The sequence below is a fragment of the Gallinula chloropus genome, assembly GCF_964237585.1.
Source record: "Gallinula chloropus genome assembly, chromosome: 21".
NCBI classification, from domain to species: Eukaryota; Metazoa; Chordata; class Aves; order Gruiformes; family Rallidae; genus Gallinula; species Gallinula chloropus.
This window is the reverse complement of record NC_140106.1, coordinates 9,263,771-9,282,779: the sequence shown is the minus strand read 5'-3', so window position 1 is coordinate 9,282,779 and position 19,009 is coordinate 9,263,771. Positions and strand designations below refer to the sequence as shown.

Sequence of the window (19,009 nt, the reverse complement as noted above, 5' to 3'; positions counted from 1 at the left end):
ATTCTGCATTTTCCAAGAGAAGTTTGTGATTTATAGTTTTCAGAGCAAGGTGATGTTGAACTGTAATCTAATACAGAATCACCTGCCCATCAAACTGTTTCAGTCTGAAACACATTCATACCTTCAGTTAATTTAAGGATTCCAGCTTCTGCTCCTTTTGAGGGCAGGAGGAAACAAGGCAACTAGATAGTTACACAAATCATATCAGGTCCAAGTGGGAGGGGGGAACCAGCATCTTGACTTCCACAGGAGATCAAGAAGTTTCTTTCCAGCCACAGTCACCACAGTCATGTATGCTAAGATCAGCTCTGCAGAGATTCCCCCATGCTCTTCTAACAGAGGGAGGGGAATGACTGTACACAAACTGTTTCCTTGTTGTTGAGGACTGAGCTCCAGTGCCAGCCAGCTAGCTGCTTCCAGTCAGCATAAGGAGGACTGGGGAAAAATGCTTGTGTATTAAGGGTTTGGCAGTGCTTTAATTTCTTTGGAATCAACATTTCAGGAATTACTTTTACCCTCTATCTCCTGAAAAGCAGTCACTTGCCTTCTCACCTTCAATTTCTTCTTCCTGAGAAACACACCTCTTGGGACAGGTTAGTGACAACTGACCCCCATCTGCCCCGTAAGGGTAACAACAGGTCATTTTTTGGCTATTTTATTCACATTTCAATACCACACAAAATAGATAAGCAGCATTAATCCCATTTTCATTTAAGAAAAAGCTGAGATAAAATTCCTTGAGTAGTGTCAATAAGCTGATCTGCATGAGAACTAAAGTCTAGGCTGGTCCTCTCAAAGGAATGTAGTGATCTTGGTCTCCTACAAAGTTGCAGTGAAAAGGTTTAGAATCCTTTAGGATCTGATTTGGCATGTTTATTCATCTGGCCATATATTAGCTCAGTTTAAAGAAATAATCATAAACTACAAAATTCTTTAGATTCTTTGAATCAGAGCAAACTGTAACTTCTGCAATAACACAGGCATGGTTTTGCCAGAAATGGACTAATGAACACAACTTCACAGCTCAGATTAATTTAACTCTCATTTTAGTCTGAGGTTATGATAAAGTTTCATAGAGAATCTCAACCACTTTATAAGAGTCTTTGAGACAGAAGGTAAAAAGGAACATTCATCCTTTCCAACAGCTGAACTTTACCATGACTGGATATTTGACAACTTTAATTTCCCTGTATATATGGCTAAATCTTACTTTCTGACCCAATCAGCTGGTTTTTAACTCACAGTTAAGAGCCAATGTGACACAAAAGTTGCACTATTGAATGCTGAGTTTTACACTGAGTATCAAAAAAGCACAATGCAGCACAAGAAGGGTTAAGAATGGCAATCAAGCTATGATAAAAATATTAACAGGACTCTACAATCTTCTGGCAGTTTTGAAGTTACCAACTGAAAGCAGAAATAATTAAGTAAATAAAGACTGTGCTAAAAATACAAAAAGAAACTATGATTCAAAACCCCAGCACTTCCTTGCTCAAATGTAGCATCATCTCAGTGCTACTGTACCAGAACAGGCACAGGATGTTGTTTATCTAAATACTAAAGGGACACTACACTTTCAGAATTGAAATCAGCACCAAATTTCAATCGAAACTGCTTATGTATCTCAAGAAAACATTTATAGCTTTGGTTCAAATGGCTGTAAAATTATGAGTTAATTCAAAGACTTGATGTAAGCTTAAAATGCCTGATCTGCAAATCTCAACATACAGCTTTGAACTGCTAAAGATAAGTCCTCAGAAGTGCTGTCAACATACAATTACAGTTAAACAACTGGAAGATTTTCATTTTCCACTATATGTGTAACCACAGGAGCACTTGGAGAGAATCTTTCTTCATGGAGAAGGGCTGTACCCCAACACAGAATCACAGAGTGGTTTGGGTTGGGAGGGACCTCAGGGGATCATCTAGTCCCAACCCCCAGCCACGGGCAGGGACACCCTCACTAGCCTCACTAGTCCAGGCTGCCCAAAGCCCCATCCACCCCGGCCTTGAACACCTCCAGGGGCTCCCACAGCCTCTCTGGGCACCCTGTGCCAGGGCCTCCCCACCCTCAGAGGAAAGGATTCCTTCCTCACCTCTAACCCTGCCCTCTGTCAGCTTGAAGCCATGGCCCCTTGTCCCATCCCTGCACTCCCTGGTGACCAGCCCCTCTCCCACTCCCCTGTAGGACCCCTGTAAGCATCAGGACGCTGCAATGAGGTCTCCCCACAGCCTCCTCTAGGCTGAACCAGCCCAGCTCTCTGGGTCTGCCTCCAGAGCAGAGATGCTCTCCAACTCTCTGATCATCTTTGGTGACCCTAACAACCCAAGATAAAGAAACCAGGGAAATCATATTTGGGATCTGTGGGTTTAGCACTGCTTACAGCCTACACCAGGAACACATTTGGTCTAAGATCCGCAAGGGTAGTGAAATGGACTTAATTACACAGTAACACTTTGTTAACTGTATGAGTGAACTGCAATATAACCACAGGAAAGACTTTTGGCACCACCTAAAGAACACATAAACACCGTTTGGTAATTATGTTTCCTTTGTTTGTTGCTCTTTTTTGTTTTTGAGAAATGAAGGAGAATCTCTTTCCTACACACACACACACTACAGCCCCACAGCAAGCGAGGTGGTGTGAGGAACTGGGGCATAAAAGGGGATTTCTCCCTGCTCTTCAACATCACAGCAGCCACCATGGAATGAGATATGTGAAAAAGGAAGATTGCAAGATTTTTGCTGGCAGTATTAGGTGGTAAGGGAAGATATGAGAAGAATTAATACATTATTACTGGGCAGCAAGTAAGAAAAGTAAAGAGAACAGACCAACCTGCAAGAAGATGAAGGAAGAAAGAAATGGCAAAAGGCTCCTTGCAGAAGCAGATGATAAAATTGTAAATGATGCAAAGAAAAGCTTTCCTAATGAGTTTTGTATATTTAAATATTACAAAAAAACATAAGAATATAAAATATATATTAAATTACCAAGACTATTGTTGGAATTGTATGTCTAGCTCCAAAATTCCCATAACAGCAGGGTATGGAAATACCTTTTCAAAGGACAGACAGAAGGATTATTTAAGAATATAGAAATTAATATACAGGAGTGACTGAGAAATTAATTGCACACTAAATGTAGGTACATGTAAGAAATATAAATACATTAACATATTCACACAGAGCAACCCTTCTGATGAAGGAATAGCAGATGAACCGATTCGTCTGCTATTTCAGACAGGTGTAGTCTTAAACTATTATTTCCTATATGGGAGTCAAGCAATAAATATATATAAAAATAAACATGTAGCCAGCCAAACCTTCATTTAAATGACATGATAGCTACTGCCATGGTTTTTGGAAATCAAAACCTAGGAGCTGAACCACTCATATAATCTGACACCCCTGAATGAGACAGTTTGCCTTTAGAAATAGGTTACCATGCCAGATTTATAAATTATCTTTTATAAACATTATCTTTAATCAATCCCAGGATTGCTGTCATACTGAAAAGTACCTGAGCTGCAGCCCTATGTTTTTCAAATATGTAAAACACCTGCTACTCTCCAAATCTTTCAACTTAAGGTTTGACATCCTAAAGAACATGTCAGGTTCCTGCTCCTTAAATTTCCTCCCTCCTCTTCCATGAGAAAGACCAGCACAGGAAGAGACACAGCAGGGGAAAAAAATAAATCCAGAATTTCAAGCAGAAGTCAAGACCATGTTTTAAAAAGAATTGCTCTGCAAATTCTCTCAGCAACATGGCAATCTCAGAGATGCTCCCTGATACAAGCCTGACAGAACATGAACTACATAATCTATTAACCAAGGAGATGTGTTTTCCTTTGGAGCAAGAGCTTGGGCCAGGCAGCAGAACCCCAAAGGGAACCTGCTCTTTTTCCTGGCCAGGAAGGACACTTCTGCCTTGCCAACAATAATCTCCCCAGGGCTTTGCTTGGATTTAGTTGGCTATAAGAAGGAAACAACGTTTCCCTATGGCTGGTATTAGAGCCCAATTTCAGCACAGCAGTTACACTGAAACCCAACTCCTCCAAGGTCTGTACTATCAGTTCAGCTACTTCCCCTCAGCTCTGTGTATGCACTACTGCTGGATGGGAACCAGGAGTAGGAGAAGAATTATTTTGTGTCTGTTTGGCTTGAAGCAACAGTGCAATTCAGGCCAGCTGGGCACTCGACTGAAACTGCTCAGAATTCAACTATCATGTAATAATAACGTGGCACCAAAGAGCAGTGGGCATGAAAAAACAGGTACAACCAAGGAAGCTGGTCTCTGGTGTATTGTATCAAACCACCATCCTGCTTCAGGAAGGATAAGCCTCAAAATGACCTTCCTGGCTCAGGCACTTCTACTTGCATGTGCTTCATTTGCTCGTGCCTGTGCTGCATAGTATTTGTAAGACAATATCACTAAACTGTACTTAACTATGTTCTATCCACCTTGGCCATGCTTCTAGCCACCCTGGCCATGCTTCTAGCCACCCTAGCCATGCTTTGAGCCACCTTGGCCATGCTTTGAGCCACCTTGGCCATGCTTCTGTCCACCCTGGCCATGCTTCTTGCCACCCTGGCCATGCTTCTTGCCACCCTGGCCATGCTTCTTGCCACCCTGGCCATGCTTCTTGCCACCCTGGCCATGCTTCTTGCCACCCTGGCCATGCTTTGAGCCACCTTGGCCATGCTTCTAGCCACCCTGGCCATGCTTTCAGCCACCTTGGCCATGCTTCTTGCCACCCTGGCCATGCTTCTTGCCACCCTGGCCATGCTTCTTGCCACCCTGGCCATGCTTCTTGCCACCCTGGCCATGCTTCTTGCCACTGTGGCCTCCAAAATCCTCATGTAGCTCCAGCAATGTAGTTGGCATTGGTAGGAAGAAACCTAATTTGTAGGAAAAGATGTTGTAGAACTAAAGCTCATGCAAGTAACCAAACTTCAAAGATGGTGAATTTCATCAGCTGTCTTGCAATTTATTTTTTTTTCTTGACTAGAAATAAGTTCCTGCAAACAGGAGGAGCAGAAGGTATATGCCATCTCACTGGAAAAAAACCCCAACCATGCTCTCAACACAGCTGGCTGCATCTAGTCTAGTATCTGTGACATACAGGCCACTTCTCAGGGAAGAAGCAAATGATAATCATGTATCCTCTGCAGGAAGTTCATAAGCATTTTATTTAAATCAAAGAGAATTTTATAGAACCTCTGTACAGCCAAGAGTCAAACTTCTTACCTCTTCTAGTCAGTATTCATGCACAGCCTGTTCATCCCCACAGTCCTTCAAATTTGGGTGTCCCCACTGTAGCTTTGGAAGAACCAGATCAAACACAGCTCTTCACAGCTTCAATGTTTCCTGTATTTACCACCTCTGACAAACTGCTAACAAACACCTAACCACATTTAAAAAACAAGTCAACTAGAGTTTGGGGGAAATAAAGAATAAAATTCTACTAGAATTCAAAATGTTTTAGAATCATTTATTAGATTGGAGTAACTTTGAATGTGGAGCATCAGGCTACTCCTCCAAAGCTCCTGTGTTATGCTAAGTGTGGAGAGATTTCACTGCCTGCTCTGTTTGTTCAGCAAAGAACAACCTGGCAAGTGAAAAACACAAGCACACAATACAAGATTCGTGAAAACAAGACTGGAAGCAGCCAGCTCGGGTTTCATACTGCAAATTTTTGGCAGCCATTCAAGTCCTTCTGCTGTTTTTCTCACAAGCACATCTCTCTGTATGATGTCACCGGCTTCAGCGAGGGAGGGAGCCAGAACAAATTGGACTGACAGCGTCTTACAGCCTGCCAGCCTCCCAGCACATGTTGTTACTATACAAAGGATGTCTAGAAACAAGACGTGCTCTACAGCTCCACAGACTGTACCCCCCTCCTAAAGGCAACTAAGGAGAAGTGCCTGTGGAAAAAGCTTGTGTGTAAAATAGTTTTAAAACCTCAGTTTTGGCCAATCCATCTGCTCTGTGGTCTCCCAATTTAGGAAGAGTGAGGTAGGAGATTCCTCAGCACTCTCACATTCAGCTCTGCAGCCCACACTGCCACAGTGGTCACTGCCAGTACTCCCTGCAGACATTTTAATGCCCTACTCACTAGTTACCACAACTGTCTCTGCCCCATCATCACACATCTGCTTGTAGTCACTGTGGTTGGAATTGAGTAGGTGGAAAAGTAAAGCTAGTGTAAAAGAAACACACACACAAACTTCCTTGTCTTCCTTTGCTCCTTGAGACATCCTGAATGTAAGCCCTCCAGAGAGAGCATCTCCCACCACTGGTATTTACAGAGCCAGCCCCACTACAGTAAGTGTAGCTCCTAGCTAGGAAGTTATCATCTAGGAGTGCTGACAGATGGCTTCTGAGAATTCAGGCTAGGTAAATGGGGGGGTTGTATGTCTGTTTTTAAACAGGTGGCAAACCATTACTCCTCCTTTCAAACAGCCCGTGCTGTTCCAAAGGTTTGCCTCAAATGCTGAAGCTACTGGAAAGAGTAGATGAACCAGAAAAGCCAGAGGGAAGTACAGCCTACACCACGTGAAGAAAATTATTCAAAACATGAGGAAACATGTTTCAGGGAGCAGGACATCGCAACACCAGGATTCCATGTCTTTTGGATCAGTGGCTGGGAAAGCAAACCACTTCAGTTACACGCCTGAATAAAGGCAGAACTAATTAATTTTGTATTACCAAAGTAATTTTACAAACAATGGTTTCTGCTGCATATAGGGAAGACAGCATAATTTGGGAAAAGCTGGTCAGTAATATCAACTTGTGGGAGCAAAGAGTTCAGTTTTTTAACCTGGTTAACGACTCATCCTTCTTCCATCCAACTGTCCAAATCACAACATTCTCTCTTTTTAGTGAAGAAAAATATGACTCAACTTAGAGTAAAACAACAAATTCTTTAAAATACTCTTTGTACTCAAGAAAATAATTGCTAAATATATTTTAATAGATACATGAACAAGCTATTACACTAATGCACGTGTGTATGTTTGCCTGTCAGTGGATATTTTGTCTCCAAGTCACTCAGTTGAGTCTCACTCAAAAGAACTAAGTTTATTTATCTGGTAGAACGAGGGCTTAAACCATGAGGCTACATTAAACAAGTGTAAGGGAAAGAAGATAAAAAAGTATCCAGAAAAAAAGGAGAAGCATGAAACACCCACCTCTTCCTAAGAGAAACATAAAAAGGGTCATTTGAAAAGAAAAAAAATATCAAAGTTCGTTCAAAATAAGTATTGCTTCTAAGAACTACTACAATGGAAAGAACATCTGAAATGCTGCTCCAAGAGTGGAAGTGTGAAGGTCAATAGTTTAGATAGTAGTGCAGTGTATCCAGTCTGAATTCTGTGCAGGATTAGGATATCTGGAAACCTAGGGATGAAAAGCAATGCTGGGGCTGACATTCAAACTGCAGAAATCACCCTACTATTAGACTTGCAGATGATAAGAACTTCACAGAATGTCAACTGTAAATATTTAGACAGTCAATCATTAAATAACCTTCCCAGAGCTAACAAGTCTTCTAATCAGAGGATTAAAACAATTCCAGACTCCAACGTCACAATCGGAATCACATGCCAAGACTTCCTGCCAGCAACCCGGGGTGGCAGGAGGGGACAGAGCTCACATTTCTTCATGGGCACTACAGAGAAACTCCCTTCACTTGACACTGATTCAAGAACCTGAGAGTTGAAGTTACTGATGTTTTCTTTCCCCAAAGCTATATCCTGTAAGCTCTCTCCTAGACTTCATCCCAGCTTCCTGATTGTCAAGGAAATAAAGGATGCTGCCTTAGGAGCACCAGATGATTACATCACTCAATCTGAGATGAAATAATATTTCTAAAGTTGTCAGACTTCACAGCTGCAAAAGCAAAACACAGCCCTCAAATCAGCAGCAAATTAAATCTTAACTCATCTCATTAGAAACAGTTTGCATCCCGTGATAATTTGGTTTTCACAATAAAATAAGGAACTTAAGTCCTGACTTCAATGCCTAAAAATAACCAAGTACTTCAGGAAGACACCTAAGGAATTTAGGAAGACACCTAAGGAATTGATGTGCATATAGTTAATGATTCCATTTTTAAATACTGTACTGCATCCCTAAATGGAAGGGAAATATTTCAGTTAGAAAATAGAACTATTTTATGTTGGCCCCTGCATGGCATTAACACAGTAACAGAGAAGGCACAAAAGGAGCTGTAAATCAGAGTTTAACACATGATAAAAACATCTGATGCAAGGCTGCTATTTGTAGCTTACTCAGGATACCCACATAAGTGCAACTACTCCACCAAATCCTACTCATTTTTTGAAGCTCTACCACCTCAGCCACAAGATCAGAGGGAAAAAGAAAATACCCACTCTGCATGTAATTCTTCACCACCCACTGCTCAACAGAACGCTCCTGACAGCAAGATTCAACCAAATCCTATGTTCTTGACCCACAGTCCTCACTCAGTGGTGTTCTCCTCCCCATGGCAGCAGCACAAAGTGCATCTGCTTCTTCCTGAGGTGGCTCTGAAGATTCCACCCGTGTTTTAATGACCAGCAGCACCTGAAGCTTCATCACTGTAACACTCAGCAGCATTATTCTCTTCCCTTCCATACAAACACCTTCAAGGAATTCACTAGGAGTCTGGACACGTTCAGAGATGCAGCACTCCAATCAAGATACCTCGTTACTGAGCATCCAGGATTGAGTCTCAAAGGCTGGGAAGAAACCTACTGCCTGGGAGAGGCTGAGTACTGTTAAAAGGTTTTAAAATTAAGTCAAATCTACATGCACACCTAAAAGCACCTTCAGTTTTGACATGATTTCCATTTCCACGTGGATAACTGGAGATAGGATGGAAACTCCACTTGCTGATAAAGACTTAAAAGCAAAGATTCCAGAAAAGGAAAAGCTCCATTCTCATCTTTTTAATAACACTTATACAGCTATTTAGCTGTGTACCATGACCTGAAATTTGTTCTCTCCAATTTTCAGGAAGACAGTGAACCCAGAGAGGTATTGATAATTAAAAGTTTTACTAAGTCATAGGTCTTCCTAGAAACATGCTTGGAAGACTGAGCATTTTCAACCTGGAATTCCTAGTTCACACATGGGTCCAGCCTGGTTAACTGGCCATCAAAAGTAACTTCAAAAGAAGGAAATATATCATCAATGGCATTCCATTTGCTGTGCAAGGGTCGTTACTTTTGGACACCCTTTTCCCTCCTTTCTTTTCAATCTCCCTATGAGTCCAGATTTCCCACAATAGCAGCAACAATGGAAAGACTGCCAGATTCCCAGACAATGAAACAAGCAGTGAGCTGCAGTTTCTCAGCCAATGCCCAAAGCACACTCTTAGTAGCTGTTCTAAGGAAAGGTGTATGCACAGTCAGAAAAATTAAGGCAGATTTACACAACAAATAAAGAGAAAACCTTAACAGGTAGAATGAAGACTAACATGACTTACCACAACTCACTAGGATGAAGTTAGTTTGAGACCTTTTACCAAGGCAAGTAGGTACAGAACATATCAACCCACAGAGGAGAGAGGTCAAAGAAGTCAGCAGCCTGTCACACATAGGATTTGTTTACCACATTTTCTGTTGATTGCATATCTGTACTTATTTTAAGAACATGAAACCTCTCTTTTAACTAAAATGACATGACTTCATTATATATTTATACCTGGTAAACTGTTTTCCCTGCCACCACTGTGACTTAAGATAAAGTTGCTGGGAACCTAGGGGAAGGGCAGAATGATCTGCTCTCTCCTTTCCACTTCTTCCTTTGCTATCTAACAAATCTAAAATTCCTAATCTTGGAATCAAGCTGTTGCTAGTTAGCTATGTTCTCCACCATCCACCCTCCTCCCTGTCTGGCTATATGCTATAAAGCTCTGCAGTCAGTAAGGTTTCCTTGTTAACTGAACTTCAGAGATGTGTCACTCTGTGTCTGCCAACAGCCTCCAGGCCAGAACGGTCTAAGGACAGAGATCCAGCCAACACACTGGAGCCAGTCTCCTCCTCTTTACCCAGCTGTCCTATACTCAGCTTCTGCTGAAACTGTGTTGGAGTACACTGTTAAAAACACTTCCTCCACGGTGGTAGCCACTGACGTAGGTACCCATCAGAACACCTGACGCCTTGCCACAGCCACAAATTTGGCCTCCAAATACTGCCAGAGCCCCTCTTGGTATCATTCCACACCATTTCATCCTAAATGCACCATCTTGTGGCATCCATTCGTGCCTGTCCATGCCATAACATTTCTGACATGCTTACCTTTGCTCTGTTACTAAGAGCTACTTCACCGCTTCACAAATCAAAGTAAAACTTGAGTTTCCAGAGTTACACAGAGTACAGATGGTGACCATCTGTTACCAACCATGATTTCTTTTTTTTCCAGACAGAACTATAGTCTTCTCCTCCACAGAACCAGCTGTAAGAGGGTGAATCCTAATCCTCCAGCTGGAAGTCAAAGCTTGGAGAGCAAGGGTGAGCTCTCAAAGATAATTATAATGCTCTGGTTGCAGATCTTTTATGTACTCCACCCAAAACAGATCCACAAATAACTTTAGCAGCAATGGGACAGTCTTTTGCTTTGTGACAGAGAATTAACAGTTATTAATCTAAACCAGGCCCAATATAGCACTAGCTGCTGCATGCTTGAAGACCTTCAAAACAACTGTGATGCCCTCAAAGCACACAAACTTTCTAAAAAGACACAGGAAATCTTGGCTTCATGTGAGATCCTGAGTGCACACTGGGATCCAGAGCTATGATTTGCAAGAGGGAAGGCCTGAAGGATGCTGCATGCCTAGCAACCCATAGTTAAAGCCATTGATAAGTCCCAACAGATACAAACAGCAACACAAAACTGGGAAACACACATATCATAAGGAAACGCACTGAGACAGCAGCAGGGGGAATGTGCTTTAAATATTCCTCCTATTTTTCAGGCACACAAGTTTCCCTCTTTTTTTTCCCTCCAGGATGAGCTTTCAGAATTGTTGGTTCTGCTCTCAGCAGTACTACAGCACAATGTTAAGATAGTTACTTAAAGGTTACTACAGCCATATCCAGTTTTAACTGATAGAAAGTAGTTTCCAGAAGAGCACAAAAGGAGAGCAGTTAATACCATCTGTATTTTCCTTCTAATTGTGGAAGAAACAGTCCCTCTATTGTCCCAAGATCACATTTCAAACGCTCTGGAACCAGACAACATGTACATCAATTATTTTAACTTCTCCAGTTAGCTTATGTGTTAACATATTTTTAACAACAATTTTAGAAAAATCCTTAGAGCCTTTTAATCCACGTGCTGTAACAAGTGCCAACAGCTACAGAACAAGCTGTATTTAGCTACAGCTTCCAGCCTTAGCTTAGTTCCTCACCACAAGATACCAGGAGAGCTCTTTGCTCTTAAACAGTACTAAATATTACTATATCGTAGTAGTTTCCAGTAGTAGGGTAATTCTTCTGCTGTAGCAATACTAAACAGTAATTGTTAACTGTAGTCAGAGAGCAAAAAAATCATGCATAGACCACAGGAATGGTAAATCTCATTCTTATTTGTTAAATGTTACTACTACTTTTGTTGACAGTGAATGGAGAAAGAGAACATGCAGGGCAGTGAAACAATCCACTTCAGCATTGTGGGGATAACAGCTTTCACAGCCATCAAAACCTGCTAGTAAGTCAGCTTGGCCAGCCTTTAATCATAGAATCATAGCCTGGTCTGGGTTGGAAGGGACCCCAAGGGTCACAGAGCTCCAACCCCCCTGCCACAGGCAGGGACACCAACCTCCAGGCCTGGAGCTACACAAGGTTGCCCAGGGCCCCATCCAACCTGGCCTTGAACATCCCCAGGGATGGGGCACCCACCCCCTCTCTGGGCAGCCTGTTCCAGCCCCTCACCACTCTCTCTGCAAAGAACTTCCCCCCAATATCTCATCTCCCCCTTCCCTCCTTCAGCTTCACTCCATCCCCCTTGTCCTGCCAAAATACAACATTCAGATCTCCCCTATCTTCACCACTTTCCTGACTGAAGCTAGTCTTAAGCTGTGGCTGGGTTCCTCTTAGTCTGACCACCACACAGGTTGAAAAAGATGCAAAATGATTCCAAAGGAAGACATACCCTGCAGTAAGTCCTGCCACTACAGTCATGTTTCTATGTCATCTCAAACCCAGGAATGCATTGTTTTTCTTAATGACTAGAAGACACCATTAAAATGTTCAGCACGGAGCTATTATACCATGATCTTTACTTATTACATATATACTATTATCTTTTGCTCTCCATCTCATGAGTATTATCTTACTTCACACTGAATGCCAACTTTCTAAACCAAGATGCTTTTCAGTTACACTTTTCACGGTGCCAACACAAGCTGACTTGAACTGACAGACACCACGGGCCTACAAAGGCCCCTGTACCCATGAGAACTGTTCAGGGAGACAACCCAGGGCTTTCCAGACCAACACAGGTTCAGGAAGCTCTTCTGTTTCAACAAAACAGAAAAGAGATGGGGGGGAGGAAGGGTGGGGGCAAAGTTATCTATTTCAGAGCTTCTAATAAAAATAGGCTCTTCAAGTATTGCAACCTGCAGGTCTTTCCCCTGGCATTCTCAGGATGCAGCACAACTGCATAAGTAGTTTCTCACAATTAAATATATAATATCCATTTGATAGCCTTACAGAAGCACCAGGCACTCAGTACTTTATGGGTTTCAAATGAACAAACAGAGTGTTTCAAACTAAGCACTTCTAAAGAGAAAAAATAATCTTTTTTTTTTTTGGTCTGGTAACTACAATGCTTCTTTTGTGCCAAAAGAATAAAAATTCAGCAAAGAAAGAAAATTATTACTGGTACAAGTGAAAAAAAGGTATAGCAGGTTGCACAGCCAACTCAATAGGACACCACCAAGGCATCTGATGATGTGCCAGTTGACAATAGAGATGATTAAAGAGGCTACAGCCTTGTGCTGCCCATTCTGTCACTTCACTGGAGATTCTCTCTCTCCAGCAGCAGCAGAACTTCACAACAGCAAAGATTAACATAAACCAAGAACCTCATTTAACAATAATAAACTGGGCTACAAACCACAGCAGCTGAGAAACAAAACATCACTTCCTTTATCTTTTCAATGGCTGTGGCAACCTCTGGCAGAGGTCACAGAATCTCTAGGTTGGAAAAGACCTTTGAGATCGAGTCCAACCATGCCCATCCTCTACTAACCCACATCCCTGAGCACCTCATCTACCCGTCTGTTAAATCCATCCAGGGGTGGTGACTCAGCCCCCTCCCTGGGCAGCCTGTGCCAGTGCCCCACAGCCCTTACAGGGAAGAACTTCTCCCCAGTGTCTGATCTGACCCTGCCCTGGGGCAGCTTGAGCCTATTTCTCCTTGTCCCATCTCCTGTCCCCTGGCTGAAGAGACCATCACCCACCTCTCTGCACCCTCCTGGCAGGGCAGGGGAGGTGGGGAGATCTCCCCTCAGCCTCCTCTTCTCCAGGCTGAACACCCCCAGCCCCCTCAGCCGCCCCTCGGAAGGTTTGCTGCTCTCCAGCCCCTTCCCCAGCCTGGCTGCCCTTCTCTGGACACCCTCCAGGGCCTCCAGGTCTTTCTTGGAGCGAGGGGCCCGGAGCTGAACCCAGCACTCGAGGTGCAGCCTCCCCAGTGCCGAGTGCGGGGGCACAATCCCTGCCCTGGCCCTGCGGCCACGCTGGGGCTGACACAAGCCCAGATGCCGTTGGGCTTCCTGGCCCCCCGGGCACGCTGCCGGCTCATATTCACTTGGCAGCCAACCAACACTCCCAGGTCCTTCTCTGCCAGCAGCTTTCTAGCCACTGTGCAAGGTGTCGGTACAAATAAGACCAAAACAGCTCTACAGCACCTGCCCCAAGCATGAACAAAACCCAAACCAAAACTAAACCCCAATCAGGTGGTGGTTAGTTTATACCCCAGAAAGTTTCATCAAGACACTCTCTGAGTTTTTCTGCATATTCCTTTCTAGCCTTTCTATTCCCAAAGACATCTCAACAGCCACTATATGTCAAAACAGTACCACTGTTGATTCTGTTTAGCTTTTATATAGATGACCCAAAAGAATTCTGCCCTCAGCTATCTAAAGATACACAGACTTCATTTATGGGTAAGTTAACGCTTTCCAAAGCAGCACTGAAGAATTCTTTCTCCTGCCTCAGAAAAAGTTTTTTAAAAAAAATAATAATTTGTAGGAAGTTTCAAGAAATAAAACTGCTCCTCTGAACAATTAATAGCAGCCAGCAATTTTCCTCATAAAATTACTTTATAAAGTAAAACTCCTGTTTCAGTCTGCAACTATAGTAATTACGTATGAAACAGAAACGACAGTTGTACTTTAAAAAATATCTCTCTTGCATATCTAATCAGGGCTTCACTGTAGAAATTTCACTTTAAGAGTGGAATTACTTATTTTAGACTCTAGCTTTCACAGTATTACTCATTCCCCACAGATGTCACTGATGGATGGCGAGCTGGGCACCAAACGTTCTTTTCTCCACACTTATCACCTCTTTGGCTGACCTAATGTGGGCGGCCTGACATCTAAACTTCCTCACTTCCAGCTACGTGGAAGGGATTGTGCCTGCATGATACTCACCCTACAGACAGCAACCCAACCCTTTTCTCTTTCATTCCAATTTCACATGAACCCCATTTACCTTTAGGTACTGCAAGAATCTGACACACACACCCCTACCCCCCCCCCCCTTCTTTCTTTCCATATTGAGGGCAGTAGGTATTGTGGATCTGTCAGCACTTGGTCCAAAATACCACAAGGAATTCAAAAATCACTCTTAATTGCAATTCCCATTTTAGCTTCTGAACTACAAAAACCTGAAAACAAAAGAAAAGGCCACTTTTCCTAAAGCCTACACAGGACTGAAGCACACATAGTGCTTCAAAGTATCGTTTAAGACTAGCCAGAAGGAGAGAGGGAATGGCTGAAGTTGTGATGGAGGAGGTTTTGGGTTAGAAATTAGAGGAAATATCTTCTTAAGAAGAGTGGTTGGGCATCAGAACGGGGTGCCCAGGGAGGTGGTGGCATCACCATCCCTTGGGGTGTTTAGGGAAAGGCTGGATGAGGTACTCAGGGACGGCATTTAGTGAGTAATATGGGTGATAAGGGGATGGTTGGACTAGATGATCTCGGAGGTCTCATCCAACCTCAATGGTTGTACAATTCTAACAGATCAGCAAATTTCAGCTCTGAGCTGTGCCCACCAGCAGGTTCTTTTTGTTTTCCTGCTTGCTTGTTTGCATCCAAGTAGTGTTCTTAGACCAGGGATTTCAAAACCTTTATGTCAGCAGCATATCATTGCTACCTGGTAAACCATGATGACTTGCCCAGTTTTTTTACCCTTCAACACTAGATTTTTTTTTGGGGGGGGAGATGAAGGCAAATAATCTAATAATATTTACTGAACAAAACTTCTGTAGTGCTGCTTTATGCTTATTTTGTTCAAAAAACTCAGACTTCAGCTTTCATAGACCTCCTGCAAGGTGTTCAGTTTCATAATACATGGGAAAATATCCAAAAGTGACTGTTTTTTCCTAGGCATCTCCACAAAGTGACACTATTATCCCACAGAGAGGTAAGCACTTCTGCTGAGTGGAAGTTACATTTGAACAAATTAAAGGAAGGAATATTATACCTTTCAGATTCCTAAATTTGGATCATAGGATATGTGGAGAGTTCTTAAATGGATATTAAGGAGCAAGTGGTGCAGGGCTGGAAGATTAACAACAGCAAATGAGAGAGGATTTCTCAGGTTTGGGAGATTGAGCTTTTATTTGTGTTGCTGCCAAGGCTTTTCTAAGAATCCAGGGAAAAATGGTCACAATACTCTTAAAGAATGTGTACTGAGCAATTCCAGGAAAGAAGAAAAAAAACAAAAAAACAACCCACCACAAACAACAACCACAAACATAAACAAAAAACCTCCCCCTCTACACCAATTTCCTCACAACTCTCAAGCACCCAGAAAGTCAGGAAAATTTCTATGGCATAATAAACCTTTTACACCTGCCTAACAGATTGAGATTTAACCCAAAACAGTAGAAGTTTTAACACCACAGCTTTAAAATGACTTAAGAAACCCATGTGAAACTCAGCACAGGTTACACAGCACAGAGGTGGTACATGAAGAGCAGGTATCTAGGATGTTATATTAAAGTAAAAACATATTAAAGAAAAAAAATCAGAATAATTTATTGAAGAAATCCCTTGGAAATGTTCTACTATGGCTACAGTGGATTCTAATGTTACTAATAGTGCTTTAATGTTCAAGCTGCTCAGACCTGAGCAGGTGGAAAGGCATTAGGGAGCACATCTATCAGCCCAAAGCACCTATCCATACACTTGTGCATGTGTTTATACTTACACACACACAAGAACTTGATACATATATTTTTCCAGGGGCAAAACCAAGCCCTAAACCCACAAGGCAGACCAAATTCAAGTATTTCTAGTAGCCCCTATTACCATCAACCACTCTGATAGATCTCACTTTAAGAAAACTCCAGGAAAGAAACACTTCATCTGAAAAAAATATCTAGCTGGTCCTGAGTTTTGGCACATTACAAAACAACCAAATAGGCTGTGAAACATACAGTGTTAGTAATAACATGCACAGCTAATATTTTCCACTGTTACTACCACTCTCAATCCAGCTGCCTCCTGTGCCAGGTTTGTTTACATCCAGTTTTCATAGCATTTTACAGCTACACTGATTTCATTACAGATATGGCTGGAGAAGTACATAGGGAAATATTAGTAGATGGAGTACTTAAAAAAAGAAATAAATAAAAGGATAGATGCTGCTGGAATTTCTGGCATAGTAGTACTTATTTCCTATGCTCCACCAGCCCACAACACTCTGAACAGTTAAGTGCTGCATCCACAGTAGAGCTCCCACAGAAATCAGAAGTTCAGAAAAACTTTACTAGTGATAAAGCAGCTGTGCAGATTTTATTCTTTTTAAGCAAGAAGACAGTAGTTTTAAGTCTTCAAACCTTGATGGATCATAAAGCAGCCCACTCAACAGACAGCAAAGTTGACTGGAAGAAAAACCAAACACAAACAGCACGTACTCAAAGAACTCATCCCTGAAGAGGGGTATTTACAACAATAACAGATTTCCAGCTCTGCTGAAAAGTGTACCTGTTATAGACAGAAAAAATCATTTTCACACTCAAGAAGTCCTAGAGATTAGTAGTGTAAAGAGATGTATTACTGGCAAAGTGTCTTCAATAAACAAAGGCAGACTTCTGTTTTACTCTGCCTCTACAGTAGCACAAGGACAGGAAAGATACTGACTGGGTATGAATTTCACTGAGGTTGGAGTGGAGGATCAAAGACCTTAGGTATGTAGGATGGAAGAAAGGAGAGGAAAAAGCCTAAAGAGAGTAGAAAAATACTTGTTTTGTACACTAAACTCTGTTTAAGAAGGGAAGGTGGAGACACAAAAGGGAATAGAAGTCTGTGAGTGTTCATTCCAGCATTTCCATGCTCTCTACATCCTCTGATATCATTCTTCTTTTTAGCTGCTATGCCCTATATATATACTTTCTCTTCCCATGTCTGTCCTGGGACAGAAAGCAATTTTTTCATTGAGAACAAAGAAACACTACAACAGTGTTAGGTGGCAACTGCTAATCAGCCCTTCACTCTCTTATCTGTATTCAAATAAGCCACCGAACTGGCAGTCAAATATCAAAGTGAAAATAAGGGATGATCTCAAGTTTGCTTTGCAAATCCACCCCTCACCTTGAAGCAGGGAGGCTTATTTCCTTGGTTTTACTAACTATAGCAGGCTTGTTGCCATATATTCCAAGCTGCTGCACAGAAGCATTAGGAAGGAAATTCTCCACAGTAGATCATTTGCAGTACAAATTACTATTATGCTTCCTCTGGTCACGTTTAGAAACCTGGATGCACCAGGAGCCTTAACACACATTAGTAATTTCTGTCTTAAAAGATGCAAGTTAAACAAATCATTCACCTCAGCCTGTGATTCTGTATTGACACATGTCACCAGTCACCAGAAAACACCCAGGCAAACTGTGTCTTACCTTATCCTTTTCATGGGGAAGGAGACATACTGGAGGGAGACAGGAAAGAGACTCAAAACTCTCCTTCCCATCAGCGTTAGTGGTTGCTTTAGTGTTGAGTTGGTACAGAGGTCCATCTTTAAGGAGCCTGCCATGGCCAACAGCACGTTTGACAGCTAATCGCAATTGCTGGTGAAAAATGGAGGCAGCACTACCTCCAAATAACGCAGACACATCTTTCTGACCTTTCAGAAAGCGCTCGATGTTCTTCAAGGATGAGCCACTAGACTCAGCCAAGCCCTCAAGTGCCCGTTTAATGAGTTTATTCCAGTCCACATTTGGTTTACCATCCAACTTGCCATGGTTCCGAGGCTTCGGAAGTGCTATTCTCCCAGGATTATCAGGATCCTTGTAGGAGTTGAGACCCTTGTTGGAGACTTTTAAAATAGTTCCATCTTTAACACTCAACTCTAACTGTTCCAGAACAGTTTTGCGGTCCAAACCATGCGACGACGACACTGCATTGCATATCCTCTCCTCTGAAGGACGCTGTTTTTGCTTCTTTACCTTTTTGATTGCCTCCAAAATCCACTCTGTATACAGCGGGTTGGCGAGTTTTACCATGGTGAAGAACTCTGTATATCCATAGAGTCGTTATCCTTTATCCCGATGCTGAACAAGCTTCACACGAGGAGAAAACAGATTCTCGAATGATGGGAACCAGCTAACCATAGCATATATGTTTTCTGTTCTGAATTGCTGCTCCTTTCTCAAACATTATTTGTTTTCACACTGAAGAGAAGAAAGGAAAGCAATTAGTAATTTCCTCATTCTTTCCAATAAAATCCCCTAACAGCTTCAGGGAACGTTTATCCACAAAGGTATAAAAA

The 19,009-nt window shown here is 42.2% G+C and overlaps 1 protein-coding gene across 1 annotated transcript in view; it reads right to left on the bottom strand.

Moving 5' to 3' along the window:
* KAT6A (lysine acetyltransferase 6A) overlaps positions 1 to 18,765 on the bottom strand; it is a 41,555-nt gene extending 22,790 nt beyond the window's left edge. Inside the window, exon 1 of the mRNA XM_084273781.1 lies at positions 18,141 to 18,765. Coding sequence (XP_084129907.1) covers positions 18,141 to 18,743 — 603 coding nt within the window. The 5' untranslated portion in view covers positions 18,744 to 18,765. The remainder of the gene's footprint in view (positions 1 to 18,140) is intronic.
* Between the last annotated feature and the right edge of the window lie 244 nt (positions 18,766 to 19,009).